The following is a 27,817-nucleotide window of genomic DNA, read 5'->3' on the forward strand; positions in this document are numbered from 1 at the left end:
AACCGGGACGCTGCAGGGCGCCGCAGCCGACCCCACCCCCACCCGCACTCTACCCCCGAGGCCCCGCTCCTGCTCCTCCTCTTCCCCCGTGGCCCCGCCCTGCCTCCCTCCGCCTCCTCCACGCCCGCTCTTCTCCCCTCAGGCTCCCCACCGCTCGCGCCTCTCCGGCCCCGCCTCCGAGGCTCCCCATTGCCCGCCCCTCACGCCTCTCCGGCTCCTCCTCCGAGACTCCTCATCGCTCGCCCCTAGCGCCCCCCCCCATTCCGTGCCGATCTGGAGCGCTAAGTAAACACACTGGCCCCAGATAAAGTGCTGTGGTTTTAATTGGGGGGGGGGTAGGGGGAGGGTGAAAGTAAACTGGCCGCTTCTAGTTGTGTTTAGAGCCCTGCCAAAGGCACTAATCAGGGTTTAGCACAGATTAGGTTCCTATGAAACAAATGGGCATGAAAGGACTAAACCTCCCCTTGTCCAGCAGGAAGGGCACTCGGAGCCTTTCTCTGCGCCAGGGCCAGTGCTCCCCGCACAGATGCTGAGGCACGTGAAAGTTGTCAGTAAAGCATCAACAACACGCCAGGCTCTTTAGAAGGTTAATAAGACCCGGTCCCTGTCCCCCAAAGACTTTACAGTCGGTAGGCAACATACCAGTGCAGGGAGATGGGAAGAAGGCAATAGAAAGCCACATACCTGAACATCAAAGTAAGGTTCAGTGTCTGGTTAGTTCCCTAATTTTTTTAAGCATGTGTTGGGAGGGAAGTCAGATGAATAGTGGGAAGATTAGGGTTTGAAGGAAGACATTCATTAATAGAATGACCAGATGTTCTGATTTTACAGTCCCTATATTTGGGGCTTTTCTTATATAGGCCCCTATTTCCCCCCAACCCGTCCTGATTTTTCACATTTCCCATCTGGTCACCCTACATGCATATTAAAGACAGGCATGGAGGTGCTGAGAGGGGGGTCCAAAGTGCATGGAGTAAGACACGAAATAGGAGTAGGAAAGGGAAGATGATTTCAGTGGAGTCAGATGGCTGTGAAGAGCAGTTTGTGGCACACTCTTCCTTCTCTGCCACCAAGTGGCAGACGTGGGAGGGGGTGAGGGGTTGCTTGAGAGTCTTGTTTGTTATGGGGTTTTAATCAATTCATGAGAAAGAGGAGAAGGCTTGGGTGAAGATGGGGTGGCTGTTGCTTTTAACTTTGCAGCAAGGTTAATTATTCTTTTTTCTTCTGGCAGGAAGCCCCCATGCCCCGACCCCACTCCCCGGCAAGAGCGCCGCACAGGCAGAGCGGGGCAAGCCCTTGCTCTCCAACCCCATTTCCCAGGCAGGATCGTGGGAGAGGCTTGCGGGGGGGGGGACGACTGCAGGCAGAAAGGGTGGGGAGGGAACCCCTCTTACTCTGGCCCAGGGTCCCACAGTAATCCGCCTCTGCATACTCCTTATCAGTCAATGATTTTGTTGTTCCAATGGAATACAACTGTTGCAGGATATCACAGTCGGGAGGGCAGAGATGGTCTTTCAGGTAACCAGGACCAATTCTGTGTAGGACTTTGAAAGCCAATGTGACAATATTGTCTAGAGTGCCAACTCTGACTGAAAGTTATTCCAGGAGACTTTTTTTCCCCCAACATGATGTAATGTCATTTTCTTAAAATATCCTATTAAAATTTCCTGGATTGCTTTCAATAGTCACTGGGAGATCGATGCCGATTCTGGGAAACTCCAGGCCAATCCTGGATGCTTGGCAACCCTATTCATAACAATCCCATAAATCTGCATTCAATTAGTTAAATCAGTCTTCGGATGATCGTCTGACCTGCCACACAGCATTTGGAGACCCAAATAGCTACAGCAGAAAAAAAGTATCAGAGAGGTAGCCATGTGAGTCTGGATCTGTAAAAGCAGCAAAGAATCCTGTGGCACCTTATAGACTAACAGACGTTTTGGAGCATGAGCTTTCGTGGGTGAATACCCACTTCCTCAGATGCATGTAGTGGAAATTTCCAGGGGCAGGTATATATATGCTAGCAAGCAAGCTAGAGATAACGAGGTCAGTTCAATCAGGGAGGATGAGGCCCTGTTCTAGCAGTTGAGGTGTGAAAACCAAGAGAGGAGAAACTGGTTCTGTAGTTGGCAAGCCATTCACAGTCTTTGTTCAATCCTGAGCTGATGGTGTCAAATTTGCAGATGAACTGAAGCTCAGCCGTTTCTCTTTGAAGTCTGGTCCTGAAGTTTTTTTGCTGCAGGATGGCCACCTTAAGGTCTGCTATAGTGTGGCCAGGGAGGTTGAAGTGCTCTCCTACAGGTTTTTGTATATTGCCATTCCTAATGTCTGATTTGTGTCCATTTATCCTTTTCCGTAGAGACTGTCCAGTTTGGCCGATGTACATAGCAGAGGGGCATTGCTGGCATATGATGGCGTATATTACATTGGTGGATGTGCAGGTGAATGAACCGGTGATGGTGTGGCTGATCTGGTTAGGTACAATATACAAAAACCTGTAGGAGAGCACTTCAACCTCCCTGGCCACACTATAGCAGACCTTAAGGTGGCCATCCTGCAGCAAAAAAACTTCAGGACCAGACTTCAAAGAGAAACTGCTGAGCTTCAGTTCATCTGCAAATTTGACACCATCAGGATTGAACAAAGACTGTGAATGGCTTGCCAACTACAGAACCAGTTTCTCCTCTCTTGGTTTTCACACCTCAACTGCTAGAACAGGGCCTCATCCTCCCTGATTGAACTGACCTCGTTATCTCTAGCTTGCTTGCTAGCATATATATACCTGCCCCTGGAAATTTCCACTACATGCATCTGGGGAAGTGGTATTCACCCACGAAAGCTCATGCTCCAAAACGTCTGTTAGTCTATTAGCAGAAAAAAAATTCACTATCATCTGCAGTTGGCCAGATGAAAAAGTCTCCAATTCTATGGGAGACAGATCTAGCCAAAATGATCCATAGATTTTTAATATTTAGGCTGGAATACTTCTATTCTCTTCATCATCAGCTCCCTTCCATTAAAAATCTCCAACTTGCTCAGAATACTGCGGCCTGGCTGTCCAGCAACATAGGATGCCAAAAACTTATAACCCTGATGCACTGCTGACTGCAATGGCTCCCCATAGAAATCATGGAGTAGGAGAGTTCAGGGCATGTTTCTCTTCCTACTGGCATCATTTCAGTTACATCCAGGTTAATCTTCACTAGCTGTTCTTCTTCCATGTTCAATCTTGGAAAGCCAAAAAGAACTGGAATCACAAGGATGAAATAAAGGACAAAATTCTGAGACGATATGAAACAGTTTTAGCCCACGATTTATCTCAAGTACAAATCCAATCAGCTAAAATTGGAACAGAAAGAAATATCGCTGATGGGATATAATGTTCAGTATTCTATCCTCTTATATCCCTTCCTTCCTCTTATAGCATTTTAAAACTGAAGATCCAGATTTTTCCTCAAAAATCTGTTTGCAAAGGAGATTGTCACATCATGTTGCTTCAAAATGGAGCATTGTGAAAATAAACATCAGAAGTCAGAATAGTTGAATTCAGAACTTTGTCAACTTTTAAAAGGTATGGACTCATGTCTAGCAATGTAAGTCATCAGTCAAGCATGGTTTTAGTACACTTGAATTAATTTGCTTGAAACTTCATAATTAATGCTGAAAAGCATTTACATTTGTAGGATTATCAGTATCTAAGGATGGAAACGAGAGGCTTGTCTGCCTAAGTGAGGTGGGAGACAAGCTCTGTTTGAAGAATAAGTATGCTTACAAAGTGAATGTAATCTGTTTCATTTCATAAAACTGTGACTTTTTTTCTTTTGTTTTCCCAGGTTGTGGAGAATAACCTTGTCCATCTTACACTCTTGATTCCTAACATCCCCAGTGAAGAGTTCCATACCAGTTTTCCAATTTAGTCTTGACCTCACACTGGATGTATTTGATTTCCAGTCTTTAATATCCAGATCAAACAATATGAGAAGTTGGCCCATAAAGATGGCAGCATTTGAGGCTTTTTTCCCTGGTTGTTAATTCTATTACTCTGCCTCTGAGGGATTTTTTTATTTTATGTTGAGGCAGAACCCAGTCAGCTGGTGGATGGATTTCTTTTAACTCAAATTGAGTCATTATACAGTTTATTTAGAAAAATTACTCAGAAAAGTGACTCTGAAATGACATGTTTATCTATCCCTTAAGGATTTCCATCCCATGTGCTCAATTTACAAGAGAGGAGGAAAGCATCACTTGACTAATTATCATCCCTACAGACTCAGTGTAGTTCCTTTCCTCTTCATACATCATCACAAGTAATAAAGATCAGATTATGCTTGGTGCAGTGCCTTTGCTTTCTTTCTATGCCTTCTGACAGCTAGCCAGGTATTGTTTTCAGTGGGTTTGCAGAGATGTAACTGGCTGGAATTTAGTAATGCTCAAGAAGGAAAAGAATCCATCATAGTTCTCTTTAGGCATAGGTGCTCTACACTGCCAAAAGGAGTAAAAAAAAAAAAAAGAAAGAAAAAGGATAAACTTATTTTTTCCCACTAACATAAGCAGTTATGACTAAATGTATTTTAGGAGCATATCTGTTGAGATAAAAGATGCCATCTTTATTGTTCCTTTTTGGAGCTACAATGTGAGAATGGACTGACTGAGTCAGACCAATGGTCCATCAAGCCCAGTATCCTGTCTTCTGGCTATGGCCAATGCTGGGTGCTTCAGGGGGAATGACCAAAATAGGCAATCATCGAGTGATTCAGCCCATCATACACTCCCAGCTTCTGGCAATCAGAGGCTACGGACACTCCAGAGCATAGTGTTGCATCCTTGCCCATCCTGGCTAATAGTCATTGATGGACCTATCCTCCACGAACTTATCTAGTTCTTTTTCGAACCTTGTTATAGTTTTGGCCTTCTCAACATCCGCTGGTAGCAAGTTCCACAGATTGACTGTGTGTTGTGTGAAGAAATACTTCATTTTGTTTATTTTAAACCTGCTTATTAATTTCATTGGATGATCCCTAGTTCTTGTTATGGGAAGGAGTAAATAACTTTTCCTTATTCACTTACTCCACAACAGTCAAGCATTATATTGTTTTTATACATATGCTTAGCACAATTACATTTTTAATAATTTTGACTGATTTTTTTAAAGCACCTTTTTATTTATTTAAATTTTCATAGTTGTGAAAAACTTGGAGCAGGGTCAGGCAATAATTGTTTAATGGCAGCAGATGCTGAGATTCAAAAAGGAAAGTTTTAACTGTTAAAACACAAATTGTCAGCATCAGATGTCAGAATATACAGTGTCCTTAAATCAAACTCTAAGCTCTCAAACAGCATTTTTCTTACTTTGCCTATCTGTAAATTTCAGTTATCAATGGAAATATTTTTTATCGGTTTGTCTATCTATAGTGATAGCAACCTTTACTTACATTTACCAATAAATCTAATCCTAATTATACAAAACCTCCATGAGTTTTAAAGAGATCCTTGAATTTGAAGTTTAAGCTATGTGGAGTGCTGAAAAGCATAAACATATCTGACAGACTAATCTCTACAATGTGAGTTTCCTGGTTAAATATTCTCAAAACTCACCAATTAAACCATCTCTTGCGTGGTCAATTGTGTTCTTTGCTAGTGAGTATGTCAGTGTTCAACATCAGTGCCAATACTGCAGATACCATAAAGCAGGATAATTGTGAGCATGCTGATGCCAAATATGATAAATAATTTATTTTTTTCTTTAAAACTTTATGGTTTCCCTGTGGAAGCAATTCATCTACCATATGTAGTTTAAATTGGTTGAAATTACCGCACTGCAAGACATTTTAAATAAGGGTAGACCTCTTTTTCTGGTGTGATGGCTTGCTTTCATTTAAGAATGGAATGTCACTTGAGATCTCCAAATCCTGTTCAGAAAGAAAGCATGATTCCCAGATTTCCAGTTAATGTTATAAACCTTGTCTGCTCAGTGAAATGGAGGCTACCAGATGTTTAATAGATATCTGGATGTTGTCCTAGGGGGATCCAGACTGTAAAGCATGGCCTGCCAATTATAAATATGTTTTAAATCTTTAAAGAATTAAATATTTGAGTAAAGGATGTATAAGGATTATTTAACATGTGGCACTAGCTAAAATATTCTGTTAAAATTGTTTTCTCTCAGAAAGCCACTGAATTTCTGCAAAATACTGACTGTAGTTGTGTTATTTTACTAGGGTACAGCTACTTCACTTTTTAAAACATCCTTGTGCTTGGTGTTAGGTTTCATATTGATGATAGCAAGTCATGCCCTAGTGTAGATTAGCTGAACAAATGCATAATGTCCAGGAAATGCCAGCCTGTTTCTTTAGCTGCATACTTCAACTATATAATCAATACCATTGTGAATGTCAGTGATGTGATTCATGTGTACTCTCATACCTAAATAACTATTGTTAGATTAAATTTAACTAAAGCAAAACAACATATAATTAACCTAACTACAAAATCAGAGTATGGATATTGTTATGAGCATAAATATCTATAAAAATAAAGGGGGGGGGGATTATGTACCTAATTTCACCTTTCAGAGTTCACTTACTCAGTGATCTTTGGCATTGTGGCTAGATATTAACTGGCTTTTGTCAATTAGATTGACTGGTTACATGTTAGTAAAGGCCAACCCAGTTGGTAATGTTTGTGTACTGTCAGACCCTTCTATTTCATGGGAGATAAATACAGATCTTCAGGTAAGTACATGGTTTCTCTGTAGTCCAACATCTGTGTCTATAAATGAGTAGAGAACACTACTCCCATCAGGAAAAGAGAGAGGCATAGGTTATGTAAAACAAATGCTTATTCAGGAAGAGCAAATTAATTGTAGCTGTGGCTGCAATCCTATTGTATGGTTATCTGTTTATGCATTCAATCTTTGCAGTAGTGTTAGAGCAGTTTTTCCATAACCATGTAGTTGAACTGTATGCTTTCTCCATATAAGGATACTTGTGATTATGGCAACTGATGTATTGTGCTTTTACAATAACATCCATTTTTGGTGTTCTGGGGCATTCTTCATTACTCCCAATCAACTTCATAATGTATGGGTGGATGTAATAGAGAATCCATAGGAGAAAGACATTGAAACAAAATATGGCTCAGGCAAGGACTCCTCCTTTTGTGTCAAACTGCAACTAAATTATTAAATAAGTCTGTTAAACATATGCTGTAAAGATAAAAAAAAAAGTTTAGAATCCATTGAAAACACAATGTATTTAATATATCTGCTTTATCCTTTATCTCTGGGGAAGTGCCTTTAATTAAATTACAAATAAGTGAAGATTAAACTAGTATTAAAAATATCTTTCCCTCTTTATCTTGATCAATTTTAGCAGCTTTTATTTGAAGCGCGGCTATAGAATGCTGTTGTTGAATGAAATCTTTTAATACTGAATGAATGTCTGAGGAAGACCTCTGGAATCATAGAATCTGCCCCATAACTAGTATGCATGAGACTTAAATGGTGAGATACTATTGGCTAGATCCTTATTTGGTGTAAATCATCATTGCTCCAATTAATTAAGTAAAACTTTGCAGACTTGCATCAGCTGAGGAGCTGGCCCAATAGTCCTGATACAATAGTGTGTCAGGAGTTCCTTGTGTACTTTAAGTTAGACTTGTGTTGAAATATTTTGCTGAATCAGGGCTTGTAAGCACTGCCCACTGCTGTGATGAGTACTTTGCTGGTCATGGATAACAAGATCAACCGCTTATTTCTAATAAAGTGATAATACTATACTTAACTGAAAAATCTGCAAGAGAAGGCACTCTGCTGAATTGTCATGTGCTGGATCTAGAAAGACTCTTTTGAATGAAGCATAATTTATTTCTGAAAATTGTCACCATTTCTTCCTGTGTACACTTTGTAATACAGTATATGTAAAATTAAATACCATAGTTTTAAAGGACCAGGACACATTAAAAAATCACCTGTCTGTCTTAATCATTGGATAGTCCATAATGTTTTAAGTAAAGTGACTTCTAAACCTGTGTACATTTGTGGTGGTGGACTTAAACATCCTCTGTCTCTTATTACTGTGGACAGTAAGCCTTTCAAGGTAGGGAGATATTTTTTTAAAAATCCTGTATTGGAAATAGTTCTGTTCAGCCAATTCATTTATATAAGTTCTCTGATAAAAAATGGTTGCAGACTTCTTCAAAACATTTAGTAGTTGAAGCCAAAAGCCCTGGAAAATTAAATGAAAGCAGGATCATTATGCTCCTTGCATTTTTTATTTCTTTATAAATATTTGTACTTTGATTATACTGTACCACTTAGTACCACATGATGAAAAGTGGTATTGGATCAAAGCTTCTGATCACACTATAGGAGAGCTCTGTTTAAAAGGTTGTTCTTAACATTAATGGTATTCCAGTATGTTTAGCAGTATTACACCACAAATGACCTCAGAAGGATATGTTTCAATTAGCTAAAAATCTAGAAATAAGTCTTCTCAACCAATTCCTCAAACTTAAGTGAAATACCATTGTTGCCTGCCTTTTTTTAAAAAACAGCAGTACCCAAGCATTATAGGTAGAGATGGTAACAAAACAAAACCAAAGCCACATTAAAAACACTAAAGTTTCAAAATCAAGCACTCAAAAAGTTAAGAAATGCCAGTATTTAGGTTGCCTGTGCAACTTAGTTCAGCTTCTTTTCTTGTATCCATTATGATTGTCTAATTTCATAACCATAGACATTTTCCATAGTATCCAGACCTCATTCAGTGCACTGCATGGACCATGCTTACCGAAGGGGCAGCTATTGGTATTCTTTTTATTGTCCTCATTCAGTGTGTGGCCTAACGCCTTATTTACTGCTCACTGTCTAAACCCTGCACTGAATGCTGTTTCCTTGTGTGCATTTCTGTGAGACTCATCATGGTAGTATCTGAGTGCTTCATGAACATTAACTTATTTTAACACCCTACTGAGACAGGACGGTATTGTTCCCATATTACAGATGGGGAACTGAGGCACAGAGAGATTAAGGCCCAAATTGTCAAATGTCCAATAATTTGGGTGCCCATCTTGAGATGCCAACCACCTGATATCTAGGAGCAGAGCACTCTATTCAATGCACCGCTCTCCTTAACTTCACTTGCAGCCGTGAGTGCTCAGGACAAATTTTTTAGCACAAAGCAATCCTATCCAATCTGAAAATATGGAGATTGTGCTTAAATAAAAGCTGAGTTCAGCTTGCATCTCTTAAAAAGTCAAATACTTAATGTCAGTTTCCAAATGTGAATGTCTTCTTGAGGGAAAAGATTGCTACTTTCTCTCTAGTAAACATAAAATGCTCTCCTGCTTTGATTTTTTTTAACTCACTCCACCCTCTCATCTGGTATAAATCAGTATAGCCCTGTTGCTTCTGATAGTTATGCAAATTTATATCCGTTGAGGAGCTGGTCTAGTGACACCCAGAGGTTTCCAATCATTGTCAGTTTCCACAAACTATGGAAATTTATTCTTGTACATTGCAACAACAGGTATGAGCTCAAAGAATAATCAAGTGAAACTGAAGATTATGTTCAACAAAATAAATGCAGTTTTGTCAGTAACAGTGGCTTATAGATTGCTCAAATTAGAAAAGAACAAGCAAAATTAACAGTGCATGTTGCAAGTGAGAGGGTCAGTTTTCTATATGCTGCTAAACCAGCATCTGTGCACTGACTTCATTGGGTGTCAGTCTAACTTTGCATGAGGCTGAGCACACAGTATAGCAGCATTTAAGCTCTTGTGATAATACATGCATTGTTAGAATATTAAATATGAGTGGTCTTATCCAATAATTTGTTAAACTATATTCCGTTTTTTTTAAAGTTATCTTTGTATCTGCTCCCCTAACTGTTCACTTACCTATTTCAGTGGAGGACATCTCCAGGCTGGATGAGGCTATCAAGTCTATAAATAGGATAATGGCAGAGTTCTACTAAAAGTTTAGAAAGAAAAATCCACATTCTACTCCATTTTCTTGGAAGCTGAAGTAAGGAACACTGCAGTCTATTAGTCTTGGACTTCAATCTCTTGATCACCGAAAATGACAGAGGCCTTCAGTTCTTGCATCATTTTAATTATAGAAAAATCACACTTTTCACAAAATTAATTGAGGTTATACTCCACCCTTTGGTAGGTAGTTTGTTAAAAGTAAAAAATACACATCAGCAAACTTGAGATCTGTATTTAAATTTAAGAGGGAGATTATGTACCCTGTAATTGAGATGACTCTGAGTACAGAAAAGATACTCGACAGACGAGAATAGGGCGAGTTTCTTTTAAATGAAATTCTGAATCTATGTATATATTTTGGATTCAAATTCTAGTGCAGCATTTGGAAGCTACATATTGTTGTGCAATTGAAGAGCCTCAATTCTACTCAGGGAACATGATAAACATGTCTTGTCACCTCTTGTTTATCTTAGTGACAGCACATAAAGTTATCTGAGCTAGCCAAACAAAAGACTTAGATGGAGTGAGGAGAATTGTTTTAAATATGCAGAATTTACTCAATTGGAAAATTCCAAACTACTGCTGAGAATGGTGAGTTAGTTTTGAAATGGTAAAAAATTGGGAGGAGTAAGATAGTTTCACACTGTCTGTTCTGTCCAACTATACTTTTTGTCACAGTTGCACTTTAAATGGCTAAAAAAAGGACATAAAATATTTTAAGGATTTTACTTGAATTAGGCATTATAAAATACCTTATGTCTGGAGCCTTTCAAGTCTAAGGCCTGCTGGTCAAAGCACTCAAACAGTGGTGGCAATAGCGAAGAGAGAGTTGATTTCTCAGACAGCCAGTTCCCAAACCAAATAAAGTTTTATAAAATAATGTCAAGAGCTTTCACGATACCTGGATGTAGAAAACAATCCAGTATGTCTCACGTCAAGGTAAGAAATGGCTGATGCCCAAAGAAAGGTGCAAGAATCACTGCAGTAGGCAGTGGGATAATCTACCCTCCACATTCTAATGAAGGCCTCATCATACTCTCTAAACCTTGTGTTTTAAGTGTGAAGCACAAGGTTTTATATTCCTATAAAAATGTTTTAGCATAAACTGTAACTGGATATTCTTGTTCACATACGATGTCCAATTCCTCTGAGTCTTGCTAATCGTTTCATTTGAATATAAACTCTGCATCATGTCATCCCTTCTCCAGTAAAGGTCTGGTGAGGGTATGACTCCTGCACCCAGGGACGGACAGTACTCAGTCTTTCTGGCTACTAGACATTTTCTATTGGATTTTCACAACTGCTGCGTTTTACTCAAATATTTCCCTGTGATAAAAATGGCTGCTTTCTAGAAATTTAAACTGCTCCTAAAGCAAAGAAAAACCAGAACGCTTTCTGCATCACCACTAGCAGTTTACCATAAAACTGCTCTTGTTCAGCCTGCTTAGGTATTTCTATTGGCACACAACGGTGCTGGAGTTTTGCCCAGAGTAGCACAAATCTTCTTATCCACTGGAGACAGAATTAGCCACTACCTCAGCAATCAGATACTCTGTCTTCTACTAGGCTTGAACATATTTTTCACTATTTTTACTACTGCCACACCTCTGAAGCTCTGTGATGTTCATATTTTATCATTTAATTTCTCTTGCCAGCACTTCTGTTTCCTGTGAGTTTATGGTTTTCACATGATTCTAGTGTTCTCTTCCAACTCTTTCAGTTGCTGTCTGCATTGACTACTTGCTTACGTTGTCATGCCAACTCCCAAGCTGAGAAACTCAACTTGCGTGCATGCCTTTTTTCAAGCATAGACTTCAGTTACCAAGGTGCATGAACAGAATACATGAGCATGGGCAAACAGCTAAACCAGTATGGTTTATCCAAGTATCCATTTCTGTTTCAGGAGTGCTCTTTGTCATTCTTGCCCTAATCCCTGTCATTCATGCCCATGCCACTGAAAATACATAGATTAGAAGGGGACCAAATGGGAAAAAAACCCATATATCTTAGTAGTTAGCCACTGTTTTATTTTCCTCATTTAAGCAAAACTGCTAAACGTATCAAGTGACCTATATAGAATTAACAAGAAATCCATAAGTGACTAGTTTACTCAGGCTCTCTGAAAGTCAGATCTTATGGAATTTGATTTACATTTTATGCTGAGTCATTAGGATATCTGTGTATCAATTTTCCAAATAACCAAGTGAACAATTCAAGAAAAAGTACAGGAAATTAAAAAGGTGGATTTTTAACTTTTTTATACCCAGGTCACGTGTAACAATTGTGCCTTGTTCCTTTTACTGTATTTAACTAAATGGTACGTACTGTAGGTTCTATGAAACAGCCAGTGTTCAAGATAAACAACATTTTGAATAGCTTTAATATAATTGATAGTCAGATTCACAGATTAGTTCCATAATGAAACTAATGGAATCACCATTTATAAAAAAAATGGTTAAAAACTGTTAAGTGGAAGAAACATGGAAATTTCATCTCAGACTCTATGTAGCTCACCAGCAATTTCTATAGGCAAGCATGCACTGGATTTAAGGTAAAAGCAGCAAAGAGTCCTGTGGCACCTTATAGACTAAGAGACGTATTGGAGCATGAGCTTTCGTGGGATCATACATCCAACGAAGTGGGCATTCACCCACGAAAGCTCATGCTCCAATATGTCTGTTAGTCTATAAGGTGCTACAGGATTCTTTGCTGCTTTTTACAGAGGCTACCCCTCTGATATTGGATTTCATGGGATCCCCCTATATTAAAGAAATGCAACTGTATTGAACTTTAGCATTTCGTGCACAGATCTTTTAAGATGGCTATTCACTTTCATGACAGAATATTTCAAGCACAAAGTTTTAAAGCAATGCATTACAGTTCAAGGTTGAGACAGTGCTTAATAGGGTGACTTATTCTTTTGAGAAAAATACATTAGAGAATAAAGTAAGCTGATTCCGACTTTTCATAGTGGGTTATTAGGAGTTTCCTTTTCCTTTAGTACATCCGACTAGTAGTCCTAGAATCATAGAAGATTAGGGTTGGAAGAGACCTCAGGAGGTCATCTAGTCTAACCCACTGCTCAAGCAGGACCAACACCAACTAAATCACCCAACCCAGGGCTTTGTCAAGCCGGGCCTTAAAAACCTCTAATGATGGAGATTCCACCACCTCTCTAGGTAACCCATACCAGTGCTTCACCACTCTCCTAGTGAAATAGTGTTTCCTAATATTGAATCTAGACCTCCCTCACTGCAATTTGAGATCATTGCTCCTTGTTCTGTCATCTGCCACCACTGAGAACAGCCGAGCTCCATCCTCTTTGGAACACTCCTTCAGGTATTTGAAGGCTGCTATCAAATCCCCCCTCACTCTTCTCTTCTGCAGACTAAACAAACCCAGTTCCCTCAGCCTCTCCTAAGTGATGTGCCTCAGCCCCCTAATAATTTATTTTGCCCACCACTGGACTCTCTCCAATTTGTCCACATCCTTTCTGTAGTGGGGGACCCAAAACTGTACACAGTATTCCAGATGTGGTCTCACCAGTGCTGAATAGAGGGAAATAATCACTTCCCTTGATCTGCTGGCAATGCTCCTACTAATGCAGCCCAATATGCCATTAGCCTTCTTGGCAACAAGGGCACACTGCTGACTCATATCCAGTTTCTCACCCACTGTAATCCCTGGATCCTTTTCTGCAGAACTGCTGCTTAGCCAGTCTGTCCCCAGCCTGTAGTGGTGCATGGGATTCTTCCATCCTAAGTGCAGGACTCTGCACTTGTCCTTGTTGAACTTCATCAGATCTCTTTTGGCCCAATCCTTCAATTTGTCTAGGTCATTCTGGACCCTATCCCGTACCCTTCAGTGTATCTACCTCTCCCCCCAGCTTAGTGTCATCTTCAAACTTGCTGAGGGTGCAATTCATCCCATCATCCAGATCATTAATAAAGATGTTGAATAAACCAGCCCAACTGCTTGGTACCGGCTGCCAACTAGACATCGAGCCGTTGATCACTACTGGTTGAGCCCGGCAATCTAGCCAGCTTTCTATCCACCTTATAGTCCATTCATCCAATCCATACTTTTTTAACTTGCCATCAAGAATACTGTGGGAGATTATATCAAAAGCTTGACTTTAGCAAAGCTTTTGATGAATAGTCCTGCTTTAAAATAACCTGCTCTGAAATAACAGGCTTGAACTTGAAGTTGGTTTTCATTTCAGATTCAGAAAGACAACAGAACTGAAGATGGCTAGAGAAAAGTTTGATCCAACAGATAGCTGTTGTGCATTATAGCTCTAAGACACTGATCTTCACAAACTTGCCTGTGAACCACTTCCTAGTAAGCCAGTGTGCTCTTGTCTCAGTAGTGGAGCACCTCACTTTTCAACACAGTGAAACTTCCTGTTAATTGGAGCCAACACCAGGACTCTGTTTCCAGAGACCATGACCACTTAAACAAAAACTCTCCTGTACTACCAGGTTGGAGAGGTAGAAAATACACACAGGAGGAGAGAAACAAACTGCAAAATGACCAGCAGAGATTGCCTGCATCCTATATCCAGCAAGTAGTAGTAAACCGATACAAAAGAGACAGAGAGAAACATAACCAGCCATATCCTTTATATAAAAGCTAGGATATTTTCACCTTGTCTGCTTCTTACTTGTCCTGATATTGCTTTTCATGTAACTTGTACATGATTTGCTGCAGGAAAGGTTTTGGACTGGGAGGAGATGTCTTAGATTGGCCATAATCTTAAAAAAATATTGAGACCACGGCTCTGTGAGCCTGCCTTGTTAATGCTGTTCAATCAAATGAATTTTTGTTAGAAAAGGAAAACTTATTTACTTTGGCCCTGGGGCCTCTGGATCATATGAGCGGAGATAACCAAGAGCCAGGGAATTTAAACTGGACAAAGAACATCTGCAAATGATGTTTTGTTAAAAGATGTTATCCCAAGAAGCTTCAGTGATGGTCTAAACTTCAGTCTGCTGCATCCTCGGGGCTCATTCAGAAATCCACTGTTTTTGTTTTCACAAGCAGCAAGGTATGGAGTTTGCTTCTTCTTGTTCTGAGGTGAGGACTTAAGCTGTTCAGCAGTACATATCAGAGTGGTTGTATGAAAACCTTTACTGTATTAATTTCAAATGGCTGATTTAGAAGCTTAGCCAGGTCTTATCTGGCTACATGTTGTCTCAATTTCTGTATGTTCATGGGAGGTTCATGACTTCTGCACTTGGTGAGACTGGGCGTAAGCGCTGGAAGCTCCCTAGAAGTGTAGGGGGGCACCGGCACCGGGACCGTGGCCCTACCCTCATTTCTGTGTCAAGGTCTTCCCCCGCTCAGCCTCCTCCCCTTGAGGTCTCGCCCATGCTCCACCCCCACTCTGTCCCAGGCCCTGCTACTGCTCAGCCCCCTCTCCCACCTGCACCTCTCTGCCACTTCCCCCAAGGCCTGCCCCATCCGCGCCTTTTCCCCTCTTCCCCGTGGCCTCCTCCACCTGCTGCTCATGCCTCTTTGCCCCCTCTCCAAGCCCCTCCCTCATGCCTCTTCTCTCCATCCCCCGAGGCCCTCCACCTCTAATAGAATACATTAAAAATCTGGTAATTTCACTAGTCGAGGGATTAAGTTACTAACATTTCCCCAAATTCTAAGGATTTTCTGGGTGAGGAGGAAGGGGAAAGGGATAGGGAAGCTTAAGTGACTTCAGAAAGTTAGATCCATGTTGTTCTCTCAGAGTATTTTACCAATGGAAAATTTTCAACACAGCAGACCAAGAACAAGGAACATTTATATCCATTTTATTACTCTTATCCTCAATTTCATGATTTTTCCATAAGGCAATATTTTCAATACAGTACCTTCAAATTATTTCTGAAGCATTTGGCAAGGTAGTACATATACACTGCATTTTAAGTTTTATTTTAGAATCCATTTGTCTTCCATCCTTCTCCAGAGATAAATCTGTCCATCATGTCCAATGATCTTTCAGGTTGGTCATAAGGTAAAATATGTCCTCCACCTCGAACAATTACCTTCAGGGTGCAAAGAAAGAATAGATTAATAGTATATCCTGAGCAACAAAAGTCAATTTTGCCAGCAATAATTAATTAAAACTGGGTTCTCTCATATATGGAGATCTTAGTGTGCATGTTGAGTCAGAAGGATGACTCTTTCACTCTAGTCAGTAAAATATAAACACACATATCCAAAGTCAAAGTCATGTCATCTTAGACCAGTTAATAATAGGATCAAATAACTAAGTCTAATTGGTAATCTTTGATATTTAGACAGGCCTATCATGAATACCATTATATCATGCTTTGATTTGGATGCTTTGAGTCTCCACAGGCAAACTAGCAGCAGCATCACCACCACATTGTCTGTGATTTAAATTGACTAGTCAAATATTCATTTGACCAGCAAATGTTTAAAATAACAGCACAAATCTACATTGTATGATCTAATTTTGGAATCTGAATTTATTAGGAAACTTCGGATCTTGAAATAATAGGTGCAATATTAGAATAATTCATTTCAACCAAACAGATGATGATAGATTATTTTCACGTTAGTTTATAGTCCTCTACTTTTTGACTTCTCATTAGACATCTTTCCCCTCTTGTGTATTCCAGTTTTTGCTGAAATTCAGAAGGGAACGCATGTGTTACTTTACTCTGAATTGAATTATTCTCATATAATTGAAGTGTGAAACTGTTTATATGATTCTGTTTTTCAAAAGCATCTTATGTTATAATGCATTCCCAATTTTCCTGTGTTCAAATTTTAAGACATTCCTTTTTCAGTGTATGAAGCTTGTTCTAGTTCATGGAGTATTTCTTCTCTCCCTCAGCCCCTCCCTTACGAAATGCTAAAAGTAAACAACCCTTTGATAACATCTTGAAGTTATTCCAAAGAAGATCTTTTACTGGTGCCCACAATCCCAGTCTATAGTAGTCAAACAGAAAGTAGTAATCAGGGTTAAGTCTTGGCCATTATCTGACAAAATGACTTCTGTGCAGACATATAGCTGGACCAAGGACACCTAAACGAGTTATTTGCATGAGAAAATACAGCTGCTGAATTTAAAACGTTTGGCAACCAGCAGCTGTTATCTAGACTACATCTCAACAGAATATTTAACAGCTAAAAATCACAGTCTCATATACGTTCCATTGTGCCCTCAACACCTCCACTGCACCACTAGTCTGTCTAGAGTTAAAAGATCTGTCAGTATATCTATTAAGCCCTTCCCTTTCAAGATCATCATCCATTTAGGTATAGAAATTTGCAGTATGGCTTCATAGAACCAGGACATATGGTTTGAATAAATATGCATATTAAATGTTCATTAACAATTACATTCATATTCCCTTTATCCCCAAAGGACCCTAGTGCACTTTAGAAGCCAGTTTGCTACCCTAAAGATCAACTCAACAAGAAGTGAAGAATAACACCCTCCCCATTTGACAAAAATCCCTTTGTAGTTTCAGACATAGGCAGAAGGTAATGATCCAAATACAATTTTGGCCCATACAGTCCCCCCCCTCCACCCTTTCAGGATAAGAAGCATGTGTCCCTGCTTCATTTGAAAGCTCTTACTGGAGTAAAGCACAAGGTGGCTTGGCCTGAAGCTTCTGAATTTCAGTGATTTGCCCATAGTGGTTTTTGAAGCAGCCACTGTGGGTAAGATATTCAAAAAACTGTCTAGTGACTTAGGCTGCTAAGTATCTAAATTACTTTTGAAAACCAGAGTAAGGGGCTTTTGAAAGTTTTACATTTACCTCAAACATGTACCAACCATTCATTTTTTTTCAATTTTTACAAATTAAACCATGACAGCCCCACTACAATTTCGTAATATACATTAAACACAACAGCTAGTAAAGGCACAGCAACAATTATGAAGCATTAAGTAAGATTAGCTCAGTGCAAGACTGCACACAGTTGCAACATAATTAAATGCATCACTAAATACCAAATGTGGACTGAAAGATTCTGCAGTTTTCTACAAAGCAGTGAGAAAAGTTGTCTTTATGATCAGTCACTTTTATTGTTGCACTCTACAAGGAAAGCAGAACCCACTAAGTTAAAAACATATCAAATGTCTCACTTTTAAAGTCTGGAATGATAGCTCATCTTTAAACCACCCTATTGTGCTGCAGTCTCAGAACTCTGACACTTCATTCGATACCATATGTGCTGCAATTCTTCAGTGCACAAGGGGAAGTAAAGCCTCTATCAACCTAGAGTTTCAGCTTTAACTCTTAATAGTTCAGCTTTTTAAAAAACAAAAAGGGGATGTTAATCTGTTTGGCCTATGCAGTTAAACTAGTACAATTATTTCCTTGTATCTGATTTTTTTAGGCAAGGATTCTACTTTATATAGGAACAGATTTAGTTTTGCATTTATTTATTTTTATGAGAAGATGTGATATAAGTACTGGAAAACTTCCAGTTTCTAGGAATTCTGAATTCACACCGGACAGGAAGAAAAGGCAGAAATACACATTTAAGCATATTATTCTGTCACTGCTCCTCAACCCTGACCAGGAAAGACCAGACTTCCACAGGGTCATGAGAGAGAGTTCAGTCTTCATGCTAAACCAGTCCTGGGTCTTACCCAAGTAGGGACCACCAGCTATGCCAAATTCTTTAGGATATACATTATAAGACAATGTTAACGGAACTAAACCACAGCCAGTCAACCACCACATTCATTATACTTTGGCTTTGGGATAGTTTAAATCCCAAGAGCTGCCAATGCTGTATTCCAGATAGCCCTCCATTCCCTAATCCAATCACGACCATGACCAGAAGCTGCTAGCAGTGTCATGGAGGCCTGCAATGTTGTTCCAGATTTCTGTCTTAAACGAAGAACTGCAAAATCTTAAATCTCAAAACAAGAGCTGGTTCAGTAAAAAGAGTAAACAGCTGCATCTCCCCTCCCCCCTACTCTGCTTCTAAGAGATAAACACTGTTGGGGAAAGTAAACCAGCAGAGTTCACAGGCTTCAACTCTGACACTCTTGCAAGGAACAAAAGTAACAGTAGGATGCAGGATCTCTGCTTACATTTACTGTGACCCAAACTTCCTTTTTGACCTCGGTGTTATTAGAAAGGAGGACAGTGGCTGCAGGATGTCACTACACTGTCTGTATGCGGACGTTCAGGAATTCCAGTGAGGCTGACCTCTCAAGCATGAAGGAAGTTACTCTTCAAGTGAGGCTAGACTCAAGTTTGTTTAACCATATTACTAGTACACATGCAATTTGTTCTGTTTACGTTTGTTAGAAGTAGTGATTTAAAAAAAAATCCTCATTCAGTTGTAGTTTTATTCCTCTACTGTACATGGGTGACTCAATTAACAGATAACCTGAATCATGACATTTTACATCTATACTGCTATCATAGAGTATAACTACAGCTTGAGTAGACATACCCGAGCTAGCTTGAATCAATCTAGCTTGGATATTGGAGCAGCAAAGCTGGAGCTAGCCCATGCTGAATTACCCCGGGCTCTGGGTGGGTTTGTATAGTCCATGTTGATGTGTGCACTGCTTTGGCTTCATTACTCACTGCTAGATTAAAACTAGCCTCAGGTACATCTAGTCGAGCTGCAATCACACTATGAGATTGTGTATAGCAGGGGTCGGCAACCTTTCAGAAGTGATGTGCCAAATCTTCATTTATTCACTCCGATTTAAGATTTTGCGTGCCATTAATACATTTGAACGTTTTAAGAAGGTCTCTATCTATGTCTATAATATATAACTAAACTATTGTTGTATATAAAGTAAATAAGGTTTTTTAAATGGTTAAGAAGCTTCATTTAAAATTAAATTAAAATGCAGAAGCCCCTGGACCTGAGTGCCACTGAAAATCAGCTCGCGTGCCGCCTTCGGCATGCGTGCCATAGCTTGCCTACCCCTGGTGTATAGGGATATCTTAAGATACTTGAGTGGAGAGGCAATATAGACGCAAACAGTTGTACCTGCAGTACACATACACCCAGCTTAGCACATATAAGTACAAGCATTGGTCATCAAATTGTTCAGATTCTCTTTAAATCCAGCTACAACATTTGACCTGCCACAGTGAATTCCAAAGGCTGACTTTCTGCTGAGTGAACTGGTGTTCCTTCTTCCTTTATATTTACTTTCCATTAAAAGTGACTCTTTGTTTTTTTATAAATGGGACAATATAAAATGAGAGACTGATCTTCTTCCTATCTACTCTTGTCTCCAATACTTTGGTGAAGTCCCCTCTGATGAAGATTTCAGTCGCTCCATATCAGCACCCCACCAGATCTAACAATCTTAGTTACCCTTCTCTGGCTGGACCTTTTCAGTACCTACAGCAAAACCTTGTTCTAGTAAAGGTTGGTGCATTTGATTTGTTGGGAGTTACAGAGCAGACCTCATAGGAGGGACATGAGGGTGGGGATTGGGGGTACAAGGAAGGAGCCAACTAGTGTACTTTGCTCAGCTAAGGAATGGGTACCGCATCACAGTCCCTTGGGTTAGTGGCTTCCAGAAGTCAAGGAATCACTGGCTGAACCTTGTAACTTTTTTGGGGACAGGGGAGAGAGACATTTCCACAGTCGTCCTTAGTCACCACTGGAAGTAATTTCAGGGCTCAGGGAGAGTGAAGAAGGCAGAATTGTTTTGAAAGAAGTTAAAAGGAAATGAGTTACCCTTTGATTTGTTTCCCAGAGTTTACCAACATCTGTAGTGACAAAATTAGTATCCTGGTTATCGCCGTGATACAGAAATAAAAACTCTGTCCTCCAGAGACTCCTGTGTTAAAATGCCCCAATTGTTTTTGCTCCATTTTATTCCTTGCTACTTTCTTTGTTGGCTAGTAGCTAGTTAAATTTAGACAAGTGGTTCTTTGTGGCTTAGTCTAGGATATCAATAAGCATGTACAATTAAGCCAGTGAGGGAAGTACTACAAAACAGATGTGAACAGCCCTAGACATAATTGGGTGGGTAATCTGCAGGAAGCACCAAGCACAGAAAGCCAAATCTTTTCTTGCTTTTAGATCTCTAGCAAGTCAGCACAATTGGCTAATAGTTGGTTTTTCAAGAAGCCCTGTGGCTTTTTGGTAATGCTCTGCAGTGTCACACAGGAGACCAGCTGGATTCCTTATATGGATTTATTTTTCCCTGGCTGGATTGTACCACAGAAGCAGCATGTGTTATCAGTATCTAAGACAGAACCTATATTGCAGGTGTGGCCAAACTGCAGCTCTTTTATAGTTTAAAAGTCACAGAGCCACCCCCCTCCCATGCCTTCCCATTCTCTGACTACCAGATGGGGGTGAGGCATGGGGGTAGAGCTTGGGGCTCCTGCCCTACAGTGGGGTGATGGGTCTAGGGGCTTCTCCCCTGCAGGAAAGGAATCTTGGGGCTTTAGACCCAGTGCTCCCTTCCCACAGGGCAGAAGCCCCGAGACCCTCTCCCCATACGGCAGAAGCTCCTAGCCCCACCACTCCACTGCAGGGCAGAAGCTGCAAGCTTCTCCTACACCCGCCGGTCTGGTAGGCAGAGAATGGGGAAGGATTTGGGGAGCTCCAGAAAATATTTCAAGAGAATTTAAGCCCTGGTGAACCTGACAGTGTGAGAATAAGACTAATAAAAAGAAGCTTGCACATGCACATTATATCAGGAAATTGCATCATTCTATATTCAGCCATTGTGCTGTGCAGACCTCATGAGTTTGCGATCTCCCTGCATTCCGCAGAATACAGGCTGTGATTACTGTTCGCAAATCACATTCGAATAGTTTTAGATTTAAGTGGTGACCCTACGTTAATTTTGTGGATGACAATAACATCTTCAAATGCAAGAAACACAAAGTACGAAGAAGAAAATCAAAGTTTTAAGCCAGAACAGGAGGAAGATTTTGCATTCACGGCTAAAGGTGGCAAACCCCTGTGCCTTATCCGCAATGCACTGCTCACTCACTACAAAACGAGCAACTCGAAATGTCAATACGAAATGAATCACAATAACTTTTTGTGTAATTACTCTCCTGAATCTGAATTAAGGAAAAACAAGTTAACTATATTAAAATTACACCTAAACAGTAAATAGACACTATTTTCGGCATTCAGTAGGAAGCTGACACAACAACTGAAGCTAGTTATGTTGTGTCATGGAATATTGCTTGTGCTAAACATTCATACCATGATGGAGAATTTGTTAAAAAGAATATTGCAGGAGTGGTTGCAATTTTAGAGCCAAGTAACACAAAACTTCAATGACTATTAAAGAAAATTTGCTATTCACGCCACACTACCCAGAGGTTCATCTCCCATATCAGAGCTGATGTTGCAAGCAAGATGCAAAATGATCTAAATAATTCTCTAGCATTTAGCCTAGCTGTCAACAAATCCACAGATATACAAGATAAAACACAGCTAGCAATATTTGTTTGCTGTGTTTCCGCAAGTGTAATTGTGAAAGAAGAAATGCTCTCTCTGTTAGTAACTTGCTCACGCTCTCTCTCTCTCTCTCTCTCTCTCAAAAAAAGAGCAGATTTACATCAACTAAGTAAAGGCAATAAGGGCTGACAGATAACCAAAGTCACCATACCTCAAGATCAATGGTATCAAAAGCAGTGTCTATTCTATGGCAGCACTAATGGACAGTAGCTATTGATATAAATACCATTTATATTTGAATCTTGCTGCTATCTTCAACTGTGAAAAAAGCACACACACACACACACGCACGCACACACACACACACACACACACACAGAGTCTTCTTAGCTAGTTTGATCCTTCCTCCCAGCGGGGGTCACTGCAGCAGTTCTACTCTACAAGTGCTAAGCACAGCGCATACTATACATGTTATTACAAAAGCTATTTGTTGTAGCTACACTTGTATTTTATAGATTGGACATCAGCTGCATTGCTTGCTTTTCCGTAAAACCAACGTTCCAGGAGCAGAAGATTTCCTAATTATTGAGCTTATGATCATGGGAATCTGGAGTTTCTAAGGCTATGTCTACACTAGCACTTTTGTCAGTAAAATATGTCACTCACACACCCTGACAGACGGAGAGAAGTGCTGGTGTGGACAGTGCTGTGTCAGTGGGAGATGCTCTCCCACCAACATAGCTACTGCCACTCGTTGGGAGTAGTTTAATTATGCCAAGGGAAGAGCGTTCTTCCATTGCCGTAAAGGAGCTATACTGGAGACCTTACAGCGGAGCAGCTGCAGCAGTACAACTGTGCTGCTGTAAGTCTATAGTGTAGACATGGACTAAATAAATTGAGGGTTACCAAGAACTGTATTTGTGATTTAAATCCATTAATATTAAATGGCTAACAAAAATCCTGCGCAGGCTTAATCTATTGATAGGACAGTCTATCAATGAATTATAGTTGGGTAAATAATATGTTTTACACAAATACTGGTTGATTTCTAAAATTAATTCATTTCACCCACAATCATACCCACTTTATCATCAAAAATATTTTTGAGACAACTGTGCCCAGCAGCTCCAATCAAGATTCAGGCCTCATTGTGCTAGGAGCTCTACAAACATAAAATGACGTTCTTCTTGCTTGCAGTCTAAGGTAGACAGTAGGTTGAGAGGGGGATACTTTGAAATATATGTAAAAATTTGCACACTTTTTTGCATTAAATCCATGAACATTCCAGTGATCCTGCCAACCAGCACAGTTATTTGTGAATGCAAACTTTGAAGTTAATTTTAGTTGCTTGCTTCCATGCTCACCAACACAGAAACTGCAAAATCCTGTGACCCAACTGACCAACTGCAGCTAGGAAACAGCTAAAATAGAATATTCAGAATCAGTGAAAACTGAAATGAAGGAAAAATTTGGAAAATAAAAGAGAAAAAGACATTGCGACTTGCTTATAGATTCCACAAATAGAAAAAGACTAAATTAATTAGTAAAACACGTTCACTGCAAGTTATTCACTCAGCACTAATAGTGTTGCACTTCACAGGGTGTTAAGAACAATGCACAATGTTGTGACACTCAATTTTAGGATAGACCAAGAAGCCTCGACTATTATTGTCTTTAGTGACAGCACAATACACAACAAAAAGGCAATTTTCTATCCAGCAATATCTGGGGTTGCAGGTGGATAAGCAGAATCTGACCCAATGGAAGTGTACTGGATGTTTGATTGGATTTATTTGCATTTGTCATAAACAGATAGCTAAGGGTTAATGTTCTTTTATCTGTAAAGGGTTAACATAGGGAACCAAACACCTGACCAGAGGACCAATCAGGAAACTAGACTTTTTCAAATCTGGGTGGAGGGAAGTTTTGGGTGTGAGTTCTTTGTTCTTTGTCTTGGGTCTGACCCTCTCGGCTCTGAGAGTGATTTTTCTATCTCCTGCCTTTCTAATCTTCTGTTTCCAAGTTGTAAGTACAAGGATAGTAAGACAATAGGTTTATATTGTTTTCTTTTGTATTTACATGTGTGTAGTTGCTGGAATGTTTTAAATTGTATTCTTTTTGGATAAGGCTGTTTATTCATTTTTTTCCTTTAAGCAATTGATCCTGTATATTGTCACCTTAATACAGAGATCCTGTTATGTCCTTTTTTCATTCTTTTTATATAAAGCTTTCTTTTTAAGACCTGTTGGAGTTTTTCTTTAGTGGGGACTCCAGGGAATTGAGTCTGCAGCTCACCAGGGAATTGGTGGGAGGAAGAAGTCAGGGGGGAAATCTCTGGGTAAGGGGGAAGAGAGATTAGCTCTCTCGGTACTTGTGTTTCCAGGACTTCAAACAGGGAGGGTAGAATCCCTTTGTTTAGATTCACGGAGCTTGCTTCTGTATATCTCTCCAGGAACCCAGGGAGGGAACACCTGGAGGGGAGGAGGGGGAAGGGAAATGGTTTATTCCCCTTTGTTGTGAGACTCAAGGAATCTGAGTCTTGGGGTCCCCCAGGGAAGGTTTTGGGGAGACCACAGTGAGCTAGGCACTGTATAATTCCTGGCTGGTGGCAGCAAGTACCAGGTCCAAGCTGGTAACTAAGCTTGGAGGTTTTCATGCTAACACCCATATTTTGGATGCTAAGGTCCAGATCTGGGAAAAAATGTTATGACAGCATTGATTAGATGTTTTCCTAAAAATATGGTCTAGTTCAAACAGAAATTAATTCAGGGAAGGTCTATGGTAGAAAGTCAAACTAGAAGATCACAGTACTCTATTCTAGTCTTAAAATCTGTGAATCTACAGATAGAGCTACAAATCATTCATCACATTTGATTTTTACATTAAGAGGACAAAATACTATTGTTTTGATCATATGGGAGTCACTTCTGCTGTGAAATAGATTTCACAGACTGGAACAGGCCACTAGTGATATTTTAAAATTTGGTTAAAAGGAGGAGATGGGTAGGATTAAGGTGCTCCATTTTTTATTATATCTCACTGGTTTCTTAATTTAGGAATGATTTTTCTAGGACTGCTGATTCAATGTATATCGTATTACCTGAACAAAGAATTACATTGCTCAGTTAGAGCCAGTCTAATCTCACTCTGTAATATAGATAACAGAGTTTCTCAGTAGTGGATACGTAAAATAAATGTATGCTATACATTCGAGTTGAAAGAAAAAGTTACTGAAAACTAGAGTCTAATCAGTACCAAACATGTATACATCAATGTATCACATATGTGCATGGGCACAGATTTAAGAAGAATCAACATCAAATGTTCAAAGGGATTGCACAACACAGATATTAAATCCAGCCTCTCTGCAGTTTTTTTCCCCATGACGAGTTGTCCCTGTGTCTGACAGCAGGAACACAGATATGCTAGTAACAGATTTTTTTGGTTAACTGGCAATTAAAAAAAATCAAAAAAAAAAATCAATACATCCATTTTGGGTTGAACAAAATAGTTTGTTTCAATTTCAAGCTTAACATTTTTTAACATTTAAAAAATAAAACTGAAGGAAATTTCTAAATGAAAAGTCATTTAGAACAGTATATTGATATATTTCATTAAAAAAAGTTGTAAGAAAAAACATTTTGACTTTTTAGAATTTTGCTTTCTTCCACTGCTCCCAACATGAACAATTAGGCAAAGCAGACATGAATTTGCAACACCTTTCAGTATTGCTGAACCTACATTTTTTTCCTCAAAAAGAGTTTTGTCCCCCAAAATTTGACCTAGCTCTAATCAGGAACCTAGTTCAGTTGCTCTTCATGGCAGGAATCAAGTGTTGTTTGCAGTTTAACAATTACCATAACAAAACCAAATTTTTCTTCCTGAGAACTAGCTGTTCTTGGGAATAATTATCCCAAATCTATTTAGCAGTTTCTTTCTTCCATCAAAAACAACCTCTCTTTCTTTGCATGTTTACTGATATTACTTAACCACAATACAGCTACAGCAATCTATCAAATCCTCACAAGGACCCTGGATTCAGTAACATGCTTAAGCAAGAGTTGATCGAGTACAATGGGTTGTAAGACTTAAGTACTTTGCTGAATTGAGGCCAAATACTTTAAAGTCATATCAAACAGTCTGTAGAACTCTTACATTTTTAATTATTCTGCTTAAATAATTTTTCCTGCAGGACTTGGATAAAATCAAGGGTACTGGCTTGGATTTTATCCAAGTTCTGGCCAATAGACATTTTAACCTGTGAGTAAAAATGACTGGCAAATACACTAAGGATTTGTGAAGTTTTGCCTGGACAATGGAGATACAGGGCAAGAAGCTGGGATGTAAAATTGTCCATCTGGATAATGATGTTCCCTCTGAAGTTGTTACAAATGGTTACACTAGGGCTCTTTTTAATTTTTTTTAAAATGAAGGGACAGATCCTCTGAAATCACGAGGACATGATTGCCCATGCGGAACTCATTTTTAGTTTTTGCTCTTCAGTTTAGTAGATTTAAATCTGTTCTTGCTAAGAACAGCTAAATTTAGTGAACTAGAATTTGGAAGGAAATTAGGATTACATTTTCCAGGTATAGTTGTATAATTCCCATAGACTGAAAAAGGGCCTTACCATGGATGTTGCTTCTGTGTTAAGCTATTAAAATTTAGATTTTAAAAGCATTGTAACCATTTTATTTTTACATTTATCTATATCTAGAACCACATCAGCATATGATAAAATTGTAACTATTCCCCATCTCTGCTATGTCCTTGATTGGGATTTCCATGAGATTCCTATAGTCAGTCTTTAAAATACTATAAAAAAGTAGACACTTAAGAGGTGTGCAGACTCATCAAAAGTGATCAGATCCATATTCTTACACATATCAGTGGGTTCCAGCACCCAATATGAATGTTAAGGGAAGTTATTTGTTCTGCTCCAAACACCACACCACAATGTGCTGATCTCACATCTTCATTGATTTAAAGCTTTGGTGTTTGGTGAAACCTACATAAGTTTTCTTTGAGATAACTACAAGAGTGAAGCTAATTTATAAAGTCTATTGTCTTTAGATCTTCATCCCCTCCTTTTCTTGTCCAGGACCATACTAAAAAAAAATGCACCAGTTTAACTAGATCTATTTTAAAATCTAGTTAAAATGGTGCAAACACCTAGACTTATACATATTTAAGCTAAATTAGTAAATCTTAAAAGTGGTCTCTTTAAATTAGGGGATTACATTAGTTTAAATTAGATATATTTTAATTAGTTAAACTGGTGTGTTTTCCTCCCTTCTAATTACAGAAAGACTCCAGTGTGAATCCTAACATAATGTCATGCGTCTGACGAAGTGGCGAAGTGACGAAGCTTATGCACCAATATGTCTGTTATTCTATAAAGTGCCACAGGACTCTTTGTTGCTTTTAACATGCTATAGTTTAA

At 39.4% G+C, this 27,817-nt stretch overlaps 1 protein-coding gene across 1 annotated transcript in view; it reads right to left on the bottom strand.

The window, feature by feature from the left end:
• Positions 1-15,771: 15,771 nt before the first annotated feature.
• The window catches only part of CPVL (carboxypeptidase vitellogenic like), a 98,971-nt gene continuing 86,925 nt past the window's right edge, over positions 15,772-27,817 (bottom strand). The window contains exon 13 of the mRNA XM_030549382.1: positions 15,772-16,022. Within this exon, the coding sequence (XP_030405242.1) occupies positions 15,912-16,022 (111 nt within the window). The 3' untranslated portion in view covers positions 15,772-15,911. The remainder of the gene's footprint in view (positions 16,023-27,817) is intronic.

Source organism: Gopherus evgoodei, chromosome 2 (genome assembly GCF_007399415.2).
Source record: "Gopherus evgoodei ecotype Sinaloan lineage chromosome 2, rGopEvg1_v1.p, whole genome shotgun sequence".
NCBI classification, from domain to species: Eukaryota; Metazoa; Chordata; order Testudines; family Testudinidae; genus Gopherus; species Gopherus evgoodei.